General features: G+C 64.6%; 1 protein-coding gene across 5 annotated transcripts in view; it reads left to right on the top strand.

Moving 5' to 3' along the window:
• BAIAP2 (BAR/IMD domain containing adaptor protein 2) overlaps positions 1-21,919 on the top strand; it is a 66,786-nt gene that overhangs the window by 42,616 nt on the left and 2,251 nt on the right. The window contains exons 7-15 of one of the 5 annotated variants that reach the window (XR_014140337.1): positions 9,192-9,344; positions 11,519-11,743; positions 11,899-12,100; positions 12,614-12,815; positions 13,722-13,790; positions 14,326-14,488; positions 16,206-16,240; positions 18,561-18,608; positions 19,426-21,750. Coding sequence is in view for 3 of the 5 variants with exons in the window: in XM_081804310.1 (XP_081660436.1) it covers positions 9,192-9,344; positions 11,519-11,743; positions 11,899-12,100; positions 12,614-12,815; positions 13,722-13,790; positions 14,326-14,488; positions 16,206-16,240; positions 16,752-16,782 (1,080 nt within the window). In the remaining 2 variants the exon portion in view is untranslated. Of the gene's footprint in view, positions 1-9,191; positions 9,345-11,518; positions 11,744-11,898; positions 12,101-12,613; positions 12,816-13,721; positions 13,791-14,325; positions 14,489-16,205; positions 16,241-16,751; positions 18,288-18,560; positions 21,751-21,919 lie in introns of those variants that run through there. The other 4 variants (XR_014140336.1, XM_081804311.1, XM_081804310.1 and 1 more) reach the window with 4 other exon arrangements.

The raw sequence follows: 21,919 nt of genomic DNA, 5'->3' as shown, positions 1-21,919 counted from the left end.
CCGGTCTGGGCATCACGCGTGAATGGAGTCCCCACTGTGTGGCCTCCTGCATGTGGTCCCTCACACTCAGTTCTCGAGGTTCATCCACCCTGTGGCCTGTGCTTCCTTCCCTTTTACAGCCGTAAACGTGGAGGCTGTGTCCTGAGCAGGGCCTGGGCCCTGGACCCGTGGACCTGCCCTGTGACCAGCCTTCTGGGGGCCGTCGCAAGCACACTTGCAGCTGGAGGGTAGCGGTCGCAGCAGGATGCTGGCCAGCAGGTCCTGCGCCCGGGGTGGGGGGGCGGGCTGGGTGGAGGCCAGACCCCAGGGCTGGCGGCCTTGATGGCATTCGCCCCTGCTCCACGGGGAGCCTGAGACCCCCGTGTCCGCGGAGTCTGGAGACTGCTGCATCTGGCTCCCAGCCGCCCACACCCCTCGGTGCTCCCTGCTCCGCCCTGGACCCTGGGCCTGTGGAGCCAGAGGGGGTTTGCTTCCTTAATTGGGCAGGGCCGGAAGGGGACCCGGCAGGGGCTCTTCATGCACTACTCTTGCTGTGCTGGAAAATTGGGGGCCCTTTTCTCCCTGCACGGGGTCTCCCCGCAGTGCCCCAGTTGGCGAGCTGGCCACGCCCACCCTGGCCTCCTGGGGCTCCTCCTCAGAGATATACAACTGCTCTTTCTTCCCGTCTGAGGGTCACCCCCTGACCAAGGACCCCCCGTGCCCCCAGCACGGCCAGGTCACGTCCCCTCCTCCCTGGGCTCCTGCCGTACAGCAGCGTCTGGCACCCACCTTGTGGCTTGCAGACGCCTGGGCTGGCCCCGCCCGCCCGGCACCGCCCCGGCCCCGCCCCCGCCTGGCCCGGCCCCGCCTGGCCCCTCCCCGCCCGGCCCCTCCCCGCCCCTCCCCACCCGGCCCCTGCTGTGAGGCCCCGGACTGTCGGATCTCAATTGCACCCCGGCTTTGTCCCTTACAAGGGGTGTGGTCGCGGCGGGCTCCAGGCGCTTGCGCAGCCTGCCTGCCCATTTACGAGGTGGGGTCCTTCTCTCCTCCCGTGCTGACGCTGACCTAGTGGGATTCCCCTTCCTCTTTCATGCACTTGCTCAGAACCTTCTCCTCTGGCCACCTTTTGGTCTTCTGCTTCTCCAAATCTCTCTTCTTTCTCTGTTGGATCCAAAACTATCCAAGGGTTTTATTGTGATTTCCCCAAGTCACTGAGCTCCTTCCAGGGAGGGCTGGGTCCTGTGTTGCACACATGTCCCGTGTGGTGCCCAGCCCAGGGTGGCCGCACAGTGACATCCAGGATGTGCCGGGTGATTTCAGTTTCCTTTCTTGAGGGTGGAAGCAAAAGGACTGTTGAACCACCATGTGGAACTCCGAGAAGCCGGGCCAGGACATCCTCAGAGCCCCACGCCCGGGTCTGTGCTGGGTCAGATGGGCTACCTGGTGCGCTCCGAGCTGGCGGGAGGCCCGCCAGCCACCTGTCCGGGGCGGATGATTCTTTTGTTTTTTGGGGTTTTTTAAGGTTTTTTTTTTTTTTTAAGATTTTACTTGAGAAAGAATGAGAGAGAGAGAGAGCAAGGAGGGGGGAGGGCCAGAGGGAGAAGCAGACTCCCTGCTAAGCAGGGAGCCCAATGTGGGACTCGATCCCAGGACCCTGGGATCATGACCTGAGCTGAAGGCAGACGCTAAACCGACCGAGCCACCCAGGCGCCCCCCGGGATGGATGTTTCTGACCCGTCCAGTGGCCTTGCTGAGATGCCCACCTGCCTGGGTGCCTGTGGGCCCTTTGGCACATGGGGCTGTCCATGCTGGTGGCTGCAGGCCTTGCCAAGCCGGCCAGGAGGCACGGTCTGACTTCTGTTAGGAGGTGCAGCTGCCGGCCTGGGAGGGCCACGGGGGCCTTTTGGAGTGACCAGCCTCCTTCCACACCCTGCTCCCTGGGATAGTGGTTTTTGCCCTAGAGCTGAGGTCCTGTTGGAGACCCTTCCGTGAGGAAGAGTGAGGCCCTCCTCTTGCTATCTCCTTCTCAGTTTTCTGGAGCACATGGCCCCAGCTCTACCACAGTCCTGCGGGCTGTCCCCGTGGCCACATGGACCATGTGCTCCGAGCTCTTCACTCCTGTGTGTCTCCCTGCACAATTTGCAGGGGCTTGAGCACTGTCCCCAACCCTGAGGAAGAGCTGGGAGAGGCAGATGGGCTCACATGGTGTTACAGGGGCAGGAGGTGGGATTCTGACCTGTGTGGGCTCCTGGGGCCGTACCCTTGAGCTGAGAGGAGGAGAGTAATGACCCCAGGGAAGGGGAGTGACCTGGGTTCCAAACACAGCTGCTGGTCTTTCCCGGCTCAACTCCTGGGGGCTCTCCTCTCCATAAGGCCCCTCACTGGGGGTGGGGGAGGGGGGCCTGGGCCATATGCTGCCTGGTGGGCTGTGTGTGCAGGTGGAAGCAGGTCCCGCAGCCCGTGACTCATACGGGGGCCCCTCCCGGGGGTCCTCAAGCTGCACCAAAGCCTCTGCCCTGATGGGCCCCTCCTGGCAGAGCAGGTGGCAGGCGGCATGCCCAGACTGCCCGAGCCTGGGCGACTGGCTTTCTCACGGGTGGACACTATGGCCAGGAGGCTCCGGCATGTGGTTTCAAGCATGGGTTTGCTTAGTGCCGTGGAGAGGTGGGTGGTCTTTCATGAGACTCGATTGCCGGGATCCCCTGTGTGTCTTCTAGAGCACCCAGCCCACATGTGCTCCCTCCCAGACTTGAGCTTTGTGTGTGCAGAACACTTGCTGGGGAGAGTGGTGAGGCTACCCGCCAGGCAGGGGCCAACCCTCAGAGCTCCTCGGGCAGCTCTGTGCCTCCCAGAGAGGCCGACTGGTCAAGGGCACCCACACATCTTGTCCTCCCCCAAGGCCTCTGAATTGTGTGGCCAGTAGCCAGGCGGTGCCAGGGCAGGGGGCCTGCCCATGGAGTGGAGCTGTTTAGGGTGGAGGAAGGTAAAGTTGATCAGACCTGCCCCAGAAAGAGCAGAAGACCGAGAGTGTCCGTCAGTCCATCAGTGGTGGGCTCTCTGTGAATGGGACTGGGTCAGAGCTGGCCATTTTCAAGAACTGCCGGTAATTGAAACTGTGTTTTGGGATTTCCATGAAGAGAACTGATTTTGATTATAGGTCAGGGAACAGGCACTCAGAGGCATTTGGGGCGCTAACTAGGACAAGGGTTGCGTCTGGAAGTAGGGAAGGCACCACGTGCTGTCCCCACGGCCGAGGCCGCTCCCCAGACCTCCAGCTCCACACCCACGGCAGTGCCCGTCTGTGTGGAGGGCGCCGTAGGGCACGTGGTCAGTGGAGGACATGCTGTGTGTCTGGCGGGGTGGCAGGTCTGGTTTGGTGACCCTGTCCCTTTGGCCCTCGGCATGTCCACTGGGCCTGTGTCCCCTTCCCCAGGCACGTGGTGTGAGCGGTTCCACTGTGGCCTTTGTCAGGGTTCTCAAAACTTCTGGGTGATTCTGAAGGGCAGCCAGTCCCACGGGGCAGCTCATGGTCCCAGGGCTTCTGAGTGGCTGGTGTGGAAGTGGCAGATCCTGTAGGGCCCGGGTGACAGTGTCCCGTTTTTATTTCATTTGTCCCCAGCCCTGGTCCAGCTCTGACTAGAATAGGACTGAGCACAGACAGGAGACCTCACCCTTCAAGGGGGTCATGACTGATAGAAAATCCAGGGATGCACGTTGGGGGTGAGGTGGGCTGGGGTCACAGGGAAGCAGTGTGTCCCTCCCAAACTGTATGTGGGCTCCATATGCTGAGAGAGGGGCTGCCGATACCCAAGTGTTTCAAGGCCCCAGAGGCAGAGGGGTGGAGCCCGGCCCAGGGTTACCTGGGTGTGGGCCAAACCTGCTTGCCCGAGCACAGTGGGCCGCGGCCGTCTGGGGTTCTCAGGCAACCTGGCCCTTGGAGCCCCTGATCCGGGCAGGGTCTGGCTGTTGGGAAGAGCAGCGGGTGCTGGGGGCCGGGGTTGCCGGGGTGCTCGGAGGTGCAGGGAGCGTCCGGCCAGCCCCAGGTCCCTCTTCCGTTCCCTCCTCCCAGGCCACGCAGCCCCGGATGGCTGGTTGTGCTGGAGGAGAGCGGTCCAGCGGGTTCCTGAGCCTCCTAAGAGGCCATGGGGCAGGCCTCCCCATGGTGGCAGTGGGCTCTCCTTGGGGCCTTCAGTCACTTTGCTTCCCCTCCCTGGGCTCGTGTGTTCCAGAAAGCACATGCATCCAGATCCCCAGTCTGAGAAAGGGGGAAATCTGTTTTATTTAAAGGGATGTGTAATTAACAAAACAAAAACAAAATAACCATAATTTAGATTTTCAAAAAAGGTCATGGCAGAAGCTGGTCCTGTTAATGTGTGGAGTTTGATGCGGTGCTGGTGGTTCGAGCCCTTTAGGTGCCTCTTGTTCTTGTTGTTTAAAAAGCTCTTCTACTCCGAAGGCGGTCTGTGAACAAGTCCACCAGGTGTGAGAAACTAGAGTCCACGGCGCCCTCCCGGAGCCTGTGTGTCCAGAGGTGGCATCGGGGGGCACGGCGTTCCCGGGGCGGCTGGGGGAGGACGACGTTCTGCCCCTTCGAGCCCGTCGGGCCACCTGGGCCGTCTCAGTTCCCACTTCTCCGGATGGAGCTGTGCATGGGCTGCGGCCTCGGCGCCGACTTGCACGGCCCGTGAGTGACTTGGGGCATCTTGGGGCGTCAGAGAGGCAGGAGTCGGGGGGCGGGTGTCGGGCGCACTCTCCTCGTCGTCTCACACCCAGGGCTGGCTGCGGGAAAATGTGAAAAAGCAGCCCTTGGTTTTAGTAATTTGTTGTAGTAATTTAATAGTTTTTAAATAATATATCTTATTCGAAGACACCTAGAGCGTTGCTTTGACCCGTGATCACCGTGAAAAGATTAGTGAGACGTGTCATGTTCTTTTCTGTTAAGTGTACAAAATCAGCCGTGGATTTTGAACTGCAGAACCTCCATGGCCACGGGAGGCAAGGGTGGCCGTGTGGGGCCGTGTCGGGCTGTGCCAGCGTGGGTGGTGTGGTTCAGCCCCTCCGCTTACCAGAGGACCCGAGACCCAGAGGCCTTTGCATCTCAGCAGGGGTCACCTGGCAAAGCGGGTGCTAAAACCCAGCCTCTGATTTCCTCCAGGCCCAAGGGGCAGAGCTCCCCCCAGCCCTGGGTGGTGTGGGTCTTTGAGGGCTGGCATGCTCCCTGGCAGCCACCCACCCAGGGCCTTGGCTCAGGTTTGCGGAGACCCATCCCCTTGGGTCTTGGGGACATGCTGATCTGTGGGCCTTAAGCCTTTGTCAGAGCATCTGGCCCACTAGTGAGGACCTAAGCAGCCCCCCGCTCTTTTCCTGGGCCTCTGGGCACATGGGACAGTGGGAGTGGAAGAGTCCTTGGGCAGGGCGTCTGCAGTTGGGGTCTGCTGGTCATAGACCCCCTTGCCGATCTAATGACAGCTCTGGGCCCTTTTGCAAGAAAATGGGAACCCCAGGGCTCAAGGAGCTGAATGGCCAGCCCTCCCACCACATGCTTGTGGGCCAGATGGGGCAGTGGCCCCAGCCCTGAGTCTTGCTCAGGCCTCTCAGATTTAAATGAAATTTTGAGGGTTCTCCAATCCACTGAACTGCTGCCGTGGCCCTCCACCACGTCCATGGCACCCCGCCACGCCCACGTCCCCGGAGATGGAGGCTGGCTGAGGCTTCATCCGCTGAGCGGTGGCGGCGTTCCTGTTCTGTGCCTGGTGCGGGGTCCATCCCACCAGGGAGGGGACACGGGCCTGGTCAGCAGGTAGCCGGTCACCGGACGCGATGTGGGTGTCAGATTTTTGCCGTCCTTTCCTGAGCATCGCAGCCCGTGGGGGTTCCTTCGTTGTCTCCTGGGAATAATCGTTCCCAGCAGTGACAGCTGAGGGTCAAGAATTACGCTCTCATTCATGAGCTGCGGGGACCTGAAGGGGCAGCACCGGGTTCTTGAGAAACGTGGGAACGCCCCGCCGGGGCCATATCAGACGAGGGAAAGCAGAGTGCTCGTTTGTTCTTGGACACCCCTCCCCACTCTGAGTCACCGCTTGCCTCGGAGAGAAGACATATGTTCTGATCACTTTTGTCTTCTCGGATTACAGGGCTGTTCAGCCCAGGGTGACTAAGTGGGAGCATTCTGGGGTCTTAAATGCTCTCAGCTGGGTGTTTCTTTAGCGCGGTCACCATAGCACCACTGAGCCGGGAGCAGGAAAGGCGGCGGAGGGTGGGAGTGTGGAGCCAGCCACAGCGCCCCCCCGCCCGCCCGTCTGCGGCAGGGACAGGCTTGGGGCCATTTCCAGCAGCTCAGTCATGGGAGGTGCAGGGCCAGGCGGTGTTCTGTCCTCTGCACTTTTCCGGAGAGCTCCAGCACTCCTCCACGTTTGGGGTGTGGGTGTCCTTGCCCACAGAGCAAGCCAGCGTGGCCCGGGCCCTGTGGGTGGGGCGTCCTCCACTCCCCGTCCCCCTCGAGGGGTGAAGTTCTTCAGTTGGTCCACGTTTCCAGGATCTGCCCAGTGAAGTTGTGGTCTCTCTCCGCAAGGAGCTGCATCCAGGAAAAGGAGGTCAGGAAAGCCGGCTGTCATTCCTCCACAGAAGTGGCAGCCCCGTGTCCCAGCTGGTGAGGGCAGTGCCCAGGCTGGGGTGCTCGGGGCAGCTGGATGGCCCGGGGGCCCGTGGTGGAAGCTGTCCGCTGCCCCCGGTCCTCACGCCCTACCCAGGGCCGGCTGCCCCAGGGCGTAGCTCAGAAGGCTCTCCCGCCTGCTCCCCAGGAGGCGTGGTCCCCGGGGGGTCGGGGTGCCCCCCCAGCTCCTGCCAGGGCCCTGCTCTCCACCTCAGTCCCATTCCCCCCGAGACCTGCAGTGCTCCCAGCCGTTCTCGGAGCTTGTTTGAATAAATGGAAATCTTAAAAATAAAACACCACTCCCCCCTCCGCCCGCCCCCACCCCCGGCACGGGAGGCTGGCAGACCCTGCTAATGAGGCCAGCGCCCTGCCCCACACGGGCCCAGCGCTGCTTTCTCTCCACTCCTGGGAGCGGGGAGCGCTGCTGCGAAAGACATACCACAGCCTAAAAACCCAGAAACCACGTGCGGGTCGGACAGCGGGGCTGGCTCGGGAGCTGTGCGTGCTCAGGGTGAGCAGACCCAGGGGGCCCTGTGTCCCGGTTTCCGCCCTGTCCTGTGCTAACCGTTCACAGTGGCCCCTCTCCTTCAGAGTCCCCGCTAGGTGACAGTTGGTGTGGAGGCCAGCACTCTGGGCGAACTCCCATCTCCGTGCGTTAGCTCTCGCCCAGGCTTGCGGTCTCCACATGCCTGGCCCACCCCCAGCCCGCCTCCGTCCCGGGCCTGGCCACTGCTGAGTGGGTGGGGATGCTAGAGCAGCCCCCAGGGACGGGGACATGGTGGCACAAGGAGAGGGTGGATTTGGAGTCTCCCTGGGGGCTTAAACCCTCATCTTCTGGAACCTTGCAGGAACTTCTTCTTAGGGGGCTCTCGGGCACCGAGCTGAGCCAAGGAAGGCGCCCTTGCTGTGGGCCGCGTGTCCCTGACAAGGCCCCTGGGGAAGGGTGGGATGGTCATGGATCAGAGCACATCAGCACTGGGGCCCTGGGGGTGTGCGTGCCCCTTCCAGGCCCTTCCATCCAGAGGGTGCTCTGTCCTGGGCCTCTGTGCTCTGCTGTCCTCCCAGGCGCCTCGTGGGGCTTGTGGGAGGGGGTGTGGGTGTGAACGGCCCCCTTGGCAGCCCCCTTCTTCCACAGCCACTGCTGGATTCCTCCCCATGAAGCTCAGCCTTGCCCACTGTGCCCTCCCCCCAGCCCCCAGGGGCACCGCCCGGCTCCAGGCGTGCTCACCCACTTCCTGGAGTAGCTGTAGGGCGGGGGAACCGTGCGGGGTGGGGGAGGCAGGGCTGAGGGAGCAGAGCAGAGAGGCCGCCAGGGGGGCCTCTTACTTGTGCCCAGACCTCTCTCCCAGGCTGGTGGGGCTTGCTCCCCAAGAGCCATCCTGGGTCCCCTCAGGCACACCGGTGGCGGAGCCCGCGGCTGCCCGGGAGGCCCGGGGCTTGCTCCTTGAGGCTGTGGCCTCGGTGTGGCTGCCGGCAGCGGGCGGGCTATTTGGAGCCCCTTTTAAGCTGCTGTCTCCAAGGGGGGCAGTGGAGCTCAGGGTGGTGAGGTGGGTGGTGTGCAGAGGCAGAGGGTGGGGCCCTGAGTTTTGGTGGCAGGGCGGGGCAGGCCTGGCCTTGGAGTAGTGTGGCTACTTCACGCTGGCTGAGCCCACGCGCTGGTGGCCAGTTGGGGACAAGCCACACCCACAGGCTGGTCCTTGGCCCTCCAGCTGAGCGCTGCCGGGCAGGGAGGCAGCAGGAACAGCCTGTTCTGCGCGCCTCCTCCTGGCGCCCACCTCCACTCAGCACCGCCCACCCACGCTGAGTCAGAGCCGGTGCGGGAGGTGCCCCTCGGGGCAGGGAAGACCCCAAGGCCACAAAGACCAGCCCCAGCAGCAGTGCCTCGCCGCGTGGGCAGTGGCCCCAGGTGCGGAGGGAAGCAGCCGCAAGGGGCTCCCTTCAGAAACGGCCAGGACCCCGCAGACCCCATCACACACACACTGACGGGGCTCTGCAGAGCCCCGCACTGTGTGTCCTGCCTCCCCGTGATGGCTGCCTACAGTCTTGAGGGTGCTTTGTTACCAAAAGTTTCCAGCCTGCAAAATCAGAATGTTCCAGCGTGCCCCAGCATCAAGCAGTGTCTCCTGCATTCTCTGCCCACCCCCGCAGGATTTGGGTGTGAATTAGTCATTCTCAAACACATCGTGCCGGGCGAGCTTTCCCGGTCCACCAGCAGGGTGGTTTCAGATGCCTGGAATCAGGATCCACGGGAGGTGCCACGATGCCACCAGGCCTCATAATCTGCCAGCATGGTCCACACGTGTGTGGCTGCTGGGGCAAGAGGGGGCAGGGGTCGGGGGACACGAGCTCCCAGGGGGACAGTGGCCCAGTGGGGCATGGGGTTGCCCTGCTGTCACTCTGCCCGTGCCCTCTTGGCCCAAGTGGGTCGTCACCAGGCCCCACCCGTGGGCCGGCCGGACGTGCGCTCCGCCCCTCGTGGGGCTGCCCAGAGCTGGGCGGGATCCTGTGTTGCCCTGTCAGCAGCTCGTGTGTGTCCCCCACGCTCTCCCCCGCCCCCCAGTACATCGATGCAATCAGCAACAAGCAGGGCGAGCTGGAGAACTACGTGTCGGACGGCTACAAGACGGCCCTGACCGAGGAGAGGAGGAGGTTCTGCTTCCTGGTGGAGAAGCAGTGCGCCGTGGCCAAGAACTCCGCCGCCTACCACTCCAAGGTGAGGTCTGCTGGCCGTGGGCCCTCGTGTCCCTGGTGGCCATCGGGGGCGTGTCCACTGTTGAGCTGTGTTGAAAGGAACACTGTGCATTTCAGATTCCCCCAGGGACAGCATTCTAGTAGGAGAGTCACTGGGCCAGACGCTGCAGACGTCTCGGAGACTTCGGTTAGAAATTGTTAGCGCTGTTTTGAGGACAGTGGCAGGAGGCTGGCTCCTCGGGGAGGGCTGCAGTGCCAGGGAGCCCCTCGTAGAGGGTCTGGAGGAGCCCCTGTTCAGAGTCCATAGTCGGGAGCTGGGGAGGGAGCAGATCTGTCCGCTGGAACGTTCCAGAACATTCCAAGAGCTCAGCAGATCCTTTTTCCATAAAGGGGTCTGCGGATCAGCGGGGTAAGTGCACGTTCACGCACGTGTGCTTGATGGGGGACATGCTCTGCAGTCCCCACGGTCTGGGCTGCGTAGGAGAGAGACGCCCTCCCTCCGCAGAGCGGCTCTGCCTCCCGGGCCTGCCTGAGGGCCCGCTCCCAGGTGCGAGGCAAGGACAGGGAAGGACCTGCGTCCCCTGTGGGAGCAGCCGCCGGGGAGCCACCGTGGAAGCAGCTGTGAGCTGCGGAGCGGGGGCGGCCGCACAGCCCGCACAGTTCCCAGCAGCGCTGCGGTGGGCGGCGGCGCCCTCTGGCGGCAGCCGGGCCCCACGGCAGGTCACAGGGAGGCTGCGGGCTCCTTGGTGCGGCAGGCGGCAGGGAGGGCAGGAAAGCCATTGTCACTGCGAGAGGTGAGAGCTGACCTCCCAGGGAGCTGGATGCAGCCCTCCCAGGCGGATCTAGAGAGGCCCAGGGCAGGACCCCCCCAGGCTCTTCCCTGCAGCAGGCCACCAGGCATCTCCCCGGCAGGTGGGTCCTAGCCCCAGCGACGCGGTTCATCACCAGGTGGGAGCCCTGGGTTGGCCGGTCAGCCCAGCTGTGGAGCCCTTCTGAGAGCCACACCCTGACCCTGCAGGTGCCCCTGTGTGGTGCTGGATCCTTGTGGCCTTGTCACCACCACCCAGACCTATCAACCAGTTATCTCAGCCAGGGTCCAGGTTAACATTTTGGGTTTGGGCCGTAGCACGCAGAAGCAGCCCCAGATGTGTGGAGGAGCAGATACAGCTGTGTTCCGATCAAACTTTGTTTACAAAACAGGCGGCCAGCGCCCGGGCCACGGTCTGCTGGCCCCTGGTCTCACCCAGCACGCAGTGGAGGGTGTGGCCTGCTCACAGGGCCTTTTTCTAGTCTCTTCCACATCTCCCACACAGATGCCCCCTCCGTGCCCAGACACAGGTCAGAGTGGGGAGAGGCAGTGAGGGCCGGACAGCCCCTTCGGAGGTCTCAGGGACAGTGATTGCCCCGAGCTAGGGAGCACTCCACCCAGGGGAGCTCCAGGCTCTGCAGTGGCACACGGGTGACCGCGTCTGCTACAGGTCAGGTAGACACTTTGGCCAAACAGGAGGGGGGGCGCAGCTGCCCCCAAGCCCTGGACAGGCCCATGAGGTGGGCGCCAGACCCCAGGTGGGCTGCAGGGAACCTCAGGCTGGCGCCCCACTCGGCTGTCCCTCATTCTAGGATTCCTCGCCAGACCCGTGGCTTCGTCATGTTTTGTTAGGCCCGTGCTCGTCCGGCTAGCTGCGCCCTGGGCACACCCCGGTGCACACTGGAGGGACAGCTGGGCTCTCGGGCCCCTGGGTTGGGGGCGGGGAGAGTTGTCACCTTGCATCTATCTGGTACCGCATGATGGGGTCTCGCCTTCCTGCACCCGTAGCTGGGCCTGACCGCGGCTCGGGACCCCAGGATGACGCTCTCCCCAGGACCTCATGGTTGCCCATGGAGCGTCTGCCCCTTTTTCCTTTTTTGGCGGCCCCCGACCAGGTTGGACCTTCATTTTTGTCTCAGCCCGGCTGGCCCCATGACTGCATGGCTTACGGCAACAGCCCGCCTCTTTCCCAGGCTGGGGGTCAGGGACCCCCGGGGCCTCATCTGGCTGAGTCATCACCTGGTGTGGAGCAGCCGTGAGCCTTAGGCAGGTGTGCCCCTCCTGAGTGGGGGAGTGTGTCTGGGGCCGGGCCCTTGTGGCCCTGCGGGGACGGCCCCCCGCTGCGTGCCCGGCCCTGACCCTGCCCCGTCCTGCTTCCTCTGCTTCAGGGCAAGGAGCTGCTGGCACAGAAGTTGCCACTGTGGCAACAGGCCTGCGCCGACCCCAACAAGATCCCGGACCGTGCGGTGCAGCTGATGCAGCAGATGGCCGGGAGCAACGGCTCCGTCCTCCCCAGCGCCCTGTCGGCCTCCAAGTCCAGCCTGGTCATCTCAGACCCTATCCCGGGGGCCAAGCCCCTGCCGGTGCCCCCCGAGCTGGCCCCGTTTGTGGGGGTGAGTCTGCGGCCTCCAGCAAGCTTTATGGGTGTGGAAGGATGGCCCCCACGCTTGCACCGGGGTGGCCGGGGTGAGGGGTTCCCACGCCGGCCTCGCCTGACCAGGCTCTCCCGCGACGCCACCCCCCCCCATCCCCCGCCTCTTCTCCACAGCGGCTGTCTGCCCAGGAGAGCACGCCCGTCATGAATGGCGTCTCGGGCCCAGATGGTGAGGACTACAGCCCCTGGGCCGACCGCAAGGCCGCCCAGCCCAAGACCTCATCTCCTCCACAGTCCCAGAGCAAGCTGAGCGACTCCTACTCCAACACGCTCCCCGTGCGCAAGAGCGTGGCCCCGAAGAACAGCTACGCGGCCAGTAAGGGCTCGGACGTGCCCCCAGCCCCCAGCTGTCACACCATACCCGAGGGGAGGTGGGGGAGGCCTCCCTCAGAGCCCCGAGCGTGTGCGTGCCCTGGTGCGGCCCCCTTGGGCCCCCGGTGAAATCTCTGTCCTGGAGCCTCAGGCTTTGCCTGGCTCCCCTCAAGTCGAACACGATAGGGCGGGGCTGTGCCAGGACATCTGGGCTCAGCCTGTGATGGGAGCACGCGGGCGGTGCTTGGCAGGGCTGTAAGGGACAGTGGGACAGCCCCCCCTCCCAGCCGGTGAGGGTCTGCCGATGAGCACGTGGGAAAGCTGAGGTCCAGGCCCAGCATGCCCCACAGCTGGTGAGCGGTAGGTCTGCAGCTGGATCCACCTCTGCAGTATCTGGGTCCTGCCCAAACGAGCGTCCCCCTCCAGGCCCGCCTGGGGCCTTCTAGCACCTTCCTGTCAGGCTGAGCCGACAGGAGGACAAGCACGTCCCCTCATTCCTACCCTGTCGTCCCGACAGCTGAGAACAAGACCCTGCCGCGCTCCAGCTCCATGGCGGCTGGCCTGGAACGCAACGGCCGCATGCGGGTGAAAGCTATCTTCTCTCACGCGGCCGGGGACAACAGCACCCTGCTGAGCTTCAAGGAGGGAGACCTCATCACCCTGCTGGTGCCTGAGGCCCGCGACGGCTGGCACTACGGGGAGAGCGAGAAGACCAAAATGTGAGCATCCGCAGGCCGCCCCACTCCCAGCCAGCTGTCGGCCCGGGCCCGGATAGCAGGCCTCCTGACCCTGCGGCCCTCAGACGACCTGGCGGCTCGCGTCCTTTCCAGACTGACTATCCCGCCGTGGGTTTTCAGTCGTCCAATCTCGGCGGCACAGACTGTCTCTCACCAGCCCATCACCCTCACCGCCCGCGTCACCCACTTGGCCCAGAGCCCCGCACGCACACGCCGCGGCCCGTCTGGCACCTACCTTCCCTGCTGTCGGGTGTGCGGCTTCCCAGTTGGCAGAGGCCAGCCGTCCACCCCAGGCCTTCTGCTGCCCAGTCTCCTCTGATCAGCCTGTGTGCTGGGCCATCGGGTCACAGGACCTGTGTCTTCACGGCTTAATTCAACCCCCGTGGCCCCGAGGTTCTGCCAGCCTCTCGTTCTCGAGCCACCGCGGGGCTGCCCTGGTCAGGAGCCGCCCCTTTCCCCGAGCACCACTGTCGTCTAGAGGTGGCTGGTGGCGAGATGGAGACTCGCAGCCCCTGCCTGCCGTAGCCAGGGACGGAGGGGCTGGACGCAGCTTGGCTCCCGCCTCCAGGCGGCCGCCATCTGGGGAGGGGGTGCTGAGCGGGGAGAGGCTAGGACACATCCTTCCCAAACGGCACCCCTGCCTGCTCTCCAGACCGCTGCTCTGCTTTGTCGGTGCGGCCGGAAACCGGCCCTGGCTGCCGCGGACGCGGGACCTCTGCCGGCAGCGCCCAGCCTCCCGTCCAGGGCCCGTGTGTGCCCAGGGTGCCGGCTGGGGTCTGCTGTTGCTCCGAGCGCCTGCTTGTGTTCGCTACAGAGACGGCTGCAGCCAGGCCGGGGAGCGGGGGCACCTGGGCCCTGGGGCCCTCTCACCTGTGCTCTCTCCTCCAGGCGGGGCTGGTTTCCCTTCTCCTACACCCGGGTTCTGGACAGCGATGGCAGCGACAGGTTGCACATGAGGTGAGCATGCTGACCCAGGCTGCTGGCCCTTCGCTCTGGAAAGGTTGCCGCGAGAACAGGGCGCTGCGGGTCTGTGAGCCGCACCCGCTCTCTGCTCAAAGGGCTTGGCCGGGCTCTGGTCCCCTCCCGCCCACAGTGCTGCCCCCACACCCAGCATGCTGCGTGTTGAGGTTCCTGGGGGCTGTGGGTGCGGGCCACTTTGTGAGGAAGGTCACCGGGTGCTCTGTGGGGTGGGGCTTCCCTTGCCCCCTCACTGGGCCCGGGAGCACACCCTGCTGTCGCCTCCCTTGGGCAGGGTGTGCGGGGCCCCAGAAGGGGCTGAGCGGCGCCAAGAGGACTGGGGTCGGGGTGGGGCGCACGGGCTTTAGGAATTTCCTGCCGCCGCACCTTCAGGCCCGGTTCCACTGGCTCGGTGAGGCTGCAGCCCCTCGTTAGGCCTTCTTGAAGGGTCTGAGGGAGGCGTGGGGAAGGTGGAGGGTTGGATGGGGTCCTGGGGGCCGGGGTGGAGCCAGCCCCTAAGCCTCTGCCCCCACAGCCTGCAGCAGGGGAAAAGCAGCAGCACGGGGAACCTCCTGGACAAGGAGGAGCTAGCCCTCCCGCCCCCCGACTACGGCGCAGCCTCCCGTGCGTTCCCTGCCCAGGCAGCCGGCACCTTCAAGCAGAGGCCCTACAGTGTGGCTGTACCTGCCTTCTCCCAGGTGAGCGCCGCGGGAGGGGCCCCAGAAGCGGCTCTACTGAAGGCCAAGGTGGTCCCGCTGCCTGGCCTTCCCTCCGGGTGGGGCATCGGTGGCCTTCAGGCCTCCCACCTCGCAGGGGGCCTGGGCATCAGGGAGGACTTCGTGTCCAGGAGCCCCCTCCCTGAGGCTCTTGGGCTCCGGCAGTCACGGTCCGAGTGTGGACATGAGCACTTGCGTTCGAGTCCTGGGATGTGGCCAGAGGCTTCTTGGTAGTGTGTCTCTGGGCCTCAGGAGGCAGGGCTAGGCACTCATGCCCAGGTCACCCAGTACCAAGTGGCCAGAGGCAGGAGGTCAAGGCCTGGGTCCCAGGTGCGGGTCCCCAGTAGAGCCCCTGGAGTGTACGATGGTGGTTTTGAAGCCCAGGTGGGGTCAGGGTGTGAGTGTGGACGGTATGGCTCTGCGTGGGAAGGTTCATAGGTTGTAGGAGCCCGAGGCTTCTGGAACACTTGTCTGCTGTGGCCACGTGGGGAGTAGGGGCCAACAGCTTTGCTCTCGGTTGCAGTCTTCAGGACTGGGCCCCAACTTGGGGGTCAGCGCCCCAGCCCCCGGGAGCGGGGAGAAGGGGAGTTTCTCTAAGATGTGGGCAGCAGGTGCTCACCTGGGTCTCCGCCTGCCCGGGCTGGGGTGAGTGGTGGTGTAGGTGGGTGAGGTCCAGGAGAGGCCCCACTCAGCACCGTCCTGAGCAGCCTCGCCCCCACCCTTCCTGTGAGGTGGGCGTGACCATCGCGAGTGAGGTGCTGTGTGTGAGGGAGCGGTCTTGGAGGAGCTTACAGTTGGGCAGAGACAGTTATGTGGTGGGAAGGACCAGACCGGGGAGGTGTAGCTAAGGCCCGGGACGGAGCCTGACAGGGAAGGTGAGGCTGGTGCTGGTGCTCAGGGCAACAGCAGCGGGGAGGCCGATCCAGCTTGGGAGAGGCGTGGCACCTCGGGGTCATGGGTCCAGCCTGCTGGGTGGGAGACGCTCCAGCCGCGTCCAGCCCCGCCTGGGCCCAGGACACAGCTGGCTGAGCCTAGGCCGGCCTGGGCACTGCACGCTGCTCCCACTTCCCGGCGTCCAGGTTTGGTTTTGGCGTGGAGACAGCCGAGGAGGGTGTCCCCAACGGCCCTTGATGGCCCTAGGCCAGGCCAGCAGAGCTGTGGTGGTGTCCACAGCCCCTCCCTCGGCCCCATAGCCGGGGCGCTGCCGCTGGTGTCTCGGGGCGCAGGGGCATGCTCTGCCCAGGGACTGGCCCAGGCTGGCTTCCCCGCCTGGCCCTCACCCCCTCCCTGCAAGTGTCACTGGTTCCCAGGGAGGCCCCCCTGCCTGCTCCAAGACGTAGGTAATCCCACGCTCGCCTGCCTTGGTGCTCTCATCAGGTGACCCGCAGGTGACCACAGCCCCTGACCGCTCACCACGGGACATGTGCGTGGAGGGGGTCATCGGGGGATGTGTCTTGCTTGTGCCCCTGAGTCTGAGCTCATACCATGCATGGTCTGCCGCTGGCCAGATGAGGAGATGTCCCCGTGAGTTTGGGATGTCACTGCTGTGCACGTGGGAGGGGCCCTCCACGCTCTCGGCTGCAGGCAGTACCGCGTGCCCACTCGGGTCAAGGGCGGTGTGCCCAGCCTCCTCTTGTCCTGCAGACCCCACCTCGCCCCCAGGACCCCCGGCCTAACCTGGGTTGCCTTTCCTCCCCAGGGTCTAGAGGACTACGGAGCGCGGGCTGTGAGCAGGTAAGGGGCTTTCACACTTGTCCTTGGGAGCTGTGGGTGGGTAGGGCCGGCCCCCTCACAGACCCTCCAAGGCCTGCTCCGTGGGGGCCTGGCTGGAGACTGTGGAGGCCCCACGCTGGGTCAGGGCAGGCGGGGCCCAGGGTGCCTGTTCTCCCTACCCCTCACTTGTCTGAGTGCTGGGGGTCCTAGGGCAGGAGCCCACGATCCCAGGGTCCTGCCGAGTGGGTCCGGAGAGCCACCTTCATGCTCTGACCCTGGGTGGGTGGCAGGGGGCCCTGGACCGCGGGAGCGCAGCCTGCTCCGGTGCCCACCGCAGCTGCCGGGGCTCCCGGTCGTCCCGCAAGCCCTCAGCCCGGTGCTTTCCCTGCTCTTCCATCCTGGTGGCCCTCGTCCCGGCTCAGGGTGGGGTGGGGGCTGCTTCCGTCCCTGCTCCGGGGCCAGGCAGCCGGCTGACCGGAGCGGCTGCAGGAGAGGTGTGCGGCCTCGCAGCGTCCTGTGCTTTGTTCCGCAGCGGCAGTGGCACGCTGGTGTCCACAGTGTGAGGACGCTGACCACGGGCAGCCGCTGCTCGGGAGAGCCCCCCCCAACCTGTCTGGCCTCCATCGGTTCCCTCCTCCGCTCTTGTTGGTTTGTTCTCGGGTTATTTTTCTTTCTCGCCTGCCCTGTCCCGCCTTCTGGTTGGTGACCCCAGACTCTGAGATCCCCCAGGGTCCATGGTGCTGCCCCATCTCTGCCCCCCGTGTTTACACACCCCCAACCCCGTGCGTCCGCCAGGCGGGAGCTGCTGGCCAGGCAGCAGGGGCCAGGCAGCCTCACGTCTGCTCCGCGGCTGCCATGTTCACGACGCACTGTCCCTTTTTGAAGGCTCACCGCGAGCCAGGCCTAAAGTTTGAAGAAAAAGAAAAATCTTAAAAAAAAAAAAAAAAGAAAAAAAGAAAAGAAAAAACAGGAAAAGGACTTTTCTTTCCTGACAAACAAAAGCAGATCTGCATGGACTCTGGTGTGCGTACTGTTACTCCTGCATCTGACTCCCCCAGCGGACACGGACACCTGTGTCAGGGGAGGGGAGGCTCGCGGCCCCGCAGGCGCCCCCTCCCAGGGCCGCACCGACAGACGGGCTCGTGCCAGCCGGGGGGCCTCCTGAGGAAGCCGGCCGCTCCTGTGAGGGAGGCCACGGCCCCCGGCCCCGTGCAGCCCAGCAGCCCGGGCCCCTGAGCGCTTCCTTCTCCGCGGATGCTTGGGCCGGTGTACAGACCAGAGTGTGGGCGGGCAGCGTCCCCAGGGCCGTGTGACCTCACGCGGTGCCAGGCGGGGCAGGGGCAGGCAGGTGCGGCCCCTCGCGGACTTTCCAAAGAGCTCCAGAGACCACCCCCCCTCCAACGCATTCTGGAAACCACTGGACAGCCTTGTGAGGGAACCGTGGCCCCCAGGCCGCCAGGGGCTGGCCCTGGGGAGGGCGGCTTTGCGCCTGCCACCCCGGGGGTGGGGGGGTAGGAGGCAGTCCCTGCCCCCGTCCTCCCTAAACACTCTCGTCTTTTTGTGTGTCTTGGTGACTTCCGAAGCGGACATGCTGGACTCTGCGGCTACTGGTTTGGCCTCTTCTCACCCTGAATCTGGGGCAGGAGCCGGGGTGCAGTCCCGCCCGGCCCCTCCCGCCACGGGAGCCCCTGCCAAGCTGTGGACGCTCCTTTTTCTAACGTGATCTAACAAAACCCTCCACCCGCTCTCCTGTGGACTAGGATGTGGCTGGGAGTGTTTGTGAGAGAAGCAGCTCAAGACACAGACCCATTTTATATTTAAGGAGAATACAAAGCCAGAACGTGGACCCATGTACAAAGAGCCTTCCGTGTTGGTGTTCTAATTTTGCTAAAAGATCTCAAATCCAGGGGATTCCATGCTCAATGGATGAATGTAGACACAAAACTGCGACACTCGTATGAGGATGTAAAGTGCTCAAAATATTTTCCTGTTTCCTTTCCTCTTTTTTTTTTAAATCTGAATTGTGCTCTGTACTGCAGTCGTTTGAATAAAAGTTTTATTTATTGCACTGAGCTGGGTGTGGTGCCTCCTTCCAGGCTCGCTGTGTAGATCTGGGCGGCCTCAGTGAGCCGGCCTCCGTCCAGGGACTGAGCTGCGCAGACGGACAGCGTGGTCACTGTCCTCTCGGGGGCCTGGGCCACGTGGGCTGACTGGGGACGCCTGCCACGGGCAGCCCTTTCCTGTTCCTCCCTGCGGCTACCCCGTGGCAGGGCTGCGTGCCCCTGGCGGGGTCCCCCCACCCACCCACCTGCACCAACAGAGTCCTTGTGTTTCCTTGCAGCGCTGATGTGGAAGTGGCCAGATTTTGAGCTGACCCTGACTAGAGTTAGTAAGTTGCCCTGGTTTTCTCATGCTGGTCAGTCTGCCTTCCCAGTGGTTCTGCAGACCCTCTGGCCTTGGCCCTGGCAGGTGGGGACGGGCACGCGGGTCTGCCGAGCCTGCCTCTGCTCTGGGTTCTGGGCTTTCGCTTCCTCTTGGATTGCTCCTCGGGCTCTGGGATTTCCTCTCTCTGTCTGGAAGCTTGTGGGCCTGACTGGCTGCTCCCCTGCTCTGCTGGGCGTGGTCCGGCCCTGGCCCTCTGCCTGGGTCTCCTGCCTCCGTGGGGCACTTCGGCCACAATCGGGGGAGGCCAGCTTTGGGCTCCTCTGGCTGAGTGTCCCCCGGACTGGCCCCTGTGGGTGTGGGTCTGAGCCCGGCCTGGCCGGCTCTCTGGTTGGTGAGTGCTGCAGCCCCTCGGGGGGCCGGGGAGACCAGGGTCGGTCTTGGGGACAGCTCCGTGGCTCATGCCCACGTGTGTGTCGGGCACACCGGAGCAGGTGGACACGGGCTTTGCCGCCTGCTCTGGCTGGACTCACCTCGTACCTGCCCTGACGTGGCTCCACGAGGCTGCAGCAGGCTTTCCAGACCAGGCCTTCGGCCACCACGTGTGGGTGCCCTGGCTGGCCTTCTACAGCCCGTCCTGTGATGGTCCCTTGCACTCAGCCCTGGGAAGGCAAGCGCCAACAGCGAGCGGGTGGGCGGGGAGCCCAGCACTCTGGGCCCCTGTGCCTGGGACAGGGCGCACTGCTGCGCCTGTCCCCACCCCCACCCAGTCACCAAGAAGTTTGCCCCATGAAGCTAGCACCTGCATCCTCCATACCCCACAGAGCACCCCAGCAATGTGGTCCTCCCCAAGGGCAGTGACTGCCCCAACAGGTCCTGGACTCACTCGCCTTTCAATGTGTCTGAGCTGCAGCGTGAGGAACTTCTGGAAAGTTCTGGAGACAAATGCTCCTGACATTTGGGGACAGGGTGGAAAGGCCTTCCCTGCCTCTAGGTTCCTCCTCTTCCAACAGGCCCTAAGAGGCCTGCACCTCCCAGCCCCACTGCTCCTGCAGCCCCCGTTGCTCTGGAGGCCAGCCTGGCCTCTGCCTGAGCCCTGGTCCCCAGTGCAGGGCAGTCCCTGGCCCCCGGGGGTGCCGTGGGCATCCACACCACGCCACCAGCTGGTTTCCCCGCCAAAGAACCGGCCCAGCCCCGAGACTGGAGATTCAGCGGGGGGTGGAGAGTCAGAAGCCCCTGGGTTGGTTGAGGCGCCCTGGCCCGCTCTGCCGAGCTGCGCCCCGCAAGGTGCGGTCCTGGCGCAGAGCAAGGTGGACTCAACGCCAGGAGGGCCAGAGTCCTGGAGGCATGAGAACCGCTTGTGCCTCAGAGGAGAACATTCCGGAGAAAGTGGACATCTGCCCCAGCTGCTCTCCGCTCCCTCTGCTCCAGAGTCACAGGAGGACAGAAACCGCACTCCGAAACGACTTTTTCACACTCACGTAGTGGACTCAAGACAGTTAAGGCCACTCCCTAAACCTGCGCAAGATTTGAATGGGAAGGTGCTGGGCCTCGGCGCTTGGCCCCCCTCGGGCCGTAGGGTTTGCAGGCAGGGGCTCCGTGGCGCCCCGAAGGGTGGCCCCTGGAACCCAGTACTAGATCTGCCCCCCACGGTGGGGTCGCAGCTCGGGAGCTAGCTGCAGGCCTGCTCCGCTGAGGTAGATCCATTCCCTGTCCGAGGACCTGCTCCGGAGTCCTTGCCGGGGTGTGCTCGGGGGGAGTCGCAGCCGCGCCCGTGGGAGACGCCTGGACGGCTCCTGACTTGGAGCAGACCTGCCATCCCGGGCCTGCTGTGCTCAGGTGGTTCCCGTCGACTGCGCTTTGCTGGCAGGACTCGAGCTTCCTTGTGTCTTGGTGGTTTGTGGTCAGCGTCCGCCGACGGTGCTCTTGGGAGGAAGCCTCTGTCCCTGGCGCTCTCCCCCAAGCAGTGACCCATGTCCGCAGGACCAGAGACTGCGGTGGGCCTCGGGTCCGCATTGTGTCCTGTTGCGTCAGGTCGGTGTTGACCCGCCCAGGGTCACACAGACGCCTGCCCTCGGGTAGCCCTGGAGCCCGCTCTTCCCCAGGAGGTGGTAGGCCCCCGCCTGGGCCGCACCTCCCCGTGGTGCTGCGGGGTGGGCATGCCCCAGCCAGAGGTCTCTGGCCGGGCCCGGGCAGGGGCCGTGAAGGGGAGGCCCGGGCAGAGTTCAGCCCCTGCCCCTTTCCTCAGAACCCGCGGTGTTGATGGTACCGCACTCCACGGTCACGCGGTTTTGGGGAAGGAGATTAGGAAGGTGGGGGTCAGAGGCCAGACACCCTCTCAAGGTGTGGGGGCCTCTCCGGCCCTGCTGCTCCCCCTCCAGCCCCAGCTGATGACGCTGCTTTGCCACCAGTCCTTTCTGATGAGGATTCAGGTGTGCCCAGGGCAGGATCGAGGTGTGTGCTGCCCAAACCCACTTGGCCATTCTGCTCTGGCTCCGCTCAGCACGGGACCTGCCCGCCCTTCTCGGCCACGGGGCCTGTGCCCTTTCCTCTGCTCGGTCCCCAAGCCCAGACGAACAGACCTGCCCCGTTCCAGCCCCCCGAAACATCCTGCCTTGACCCCGGCTGGGGACAGCCACGGGCCTGAAGCCTTCCACTAGAACCAGAGTCTAGTCAAGGTGGCAGGCAGGGCATGGGCCACCCTCCACCCTCTGTCCTGGGGGCAGATGTCCCCGGTCACAGCAGTCTTGGCCTGGGGAGCCCTGAGGCAGCCGCTGCCCCTGACCATCAAAACTGAAGCTCTGCACACATCGGCTGGAGAGAGGACTGGAGCGCGTGGAGGGGCCTGGGGCTGGAAGCGGCCTTGAACCCCGGGGGTCACAGCACTCCGGATCGGAGGACGTTCACAAGCAGCGCACCCTCGCGGGATTCTCGGTCGTCAGCTTGCAGATGTAGAAGCCATGCGCCAGTAGGTCAGCTCCTCTCCCTAGTTTATCCTTTCGAAAGTTCAGTCCGAAGTGTCTCCGCGTTCTAGAAAACAGGCTGGTGCCCCCACCCCCACGTGCTCTCGCTGGGCGCTGCACGGAGCGCCCGCCCACCCAGCTCCTGCGGACACCAGCCCAGCTGTGCCAGAGGCGACTGCGCCCCAGGTAACGGCTCGAGAGCCGAGTGCTTCGCCAGGAGTGCGTCCTGTCCGTGCCGAGCCCCCCGTGTCCCACGTTCCATCTGTGCTGTCACCCCTGGGGCTGCCTGATGACCCCCAGCCCGCTGTCCTCGGCTGTCCCTCCCAAGCCCGGTGGGGACTCCGAGGAGGGGCTT

Source organism: Leptonychotes weddellii, chromosome 15, assembly GCF_054177405.1.
Source record: "Leptonychotes weddellii isolate Sample4059 chromosome 15, ASM5417740v2, whole genome shotgun sequence".
Lineage (NCBI taxonomy): Eukaryota > Metazoa > Chordata > Mammalia > Carnivora > Phocidae > Leptonychotes > Leptonychotes weddellii.
This window is presented reverse-complemented; position numbering and strand designations above follow the sequence as displayed.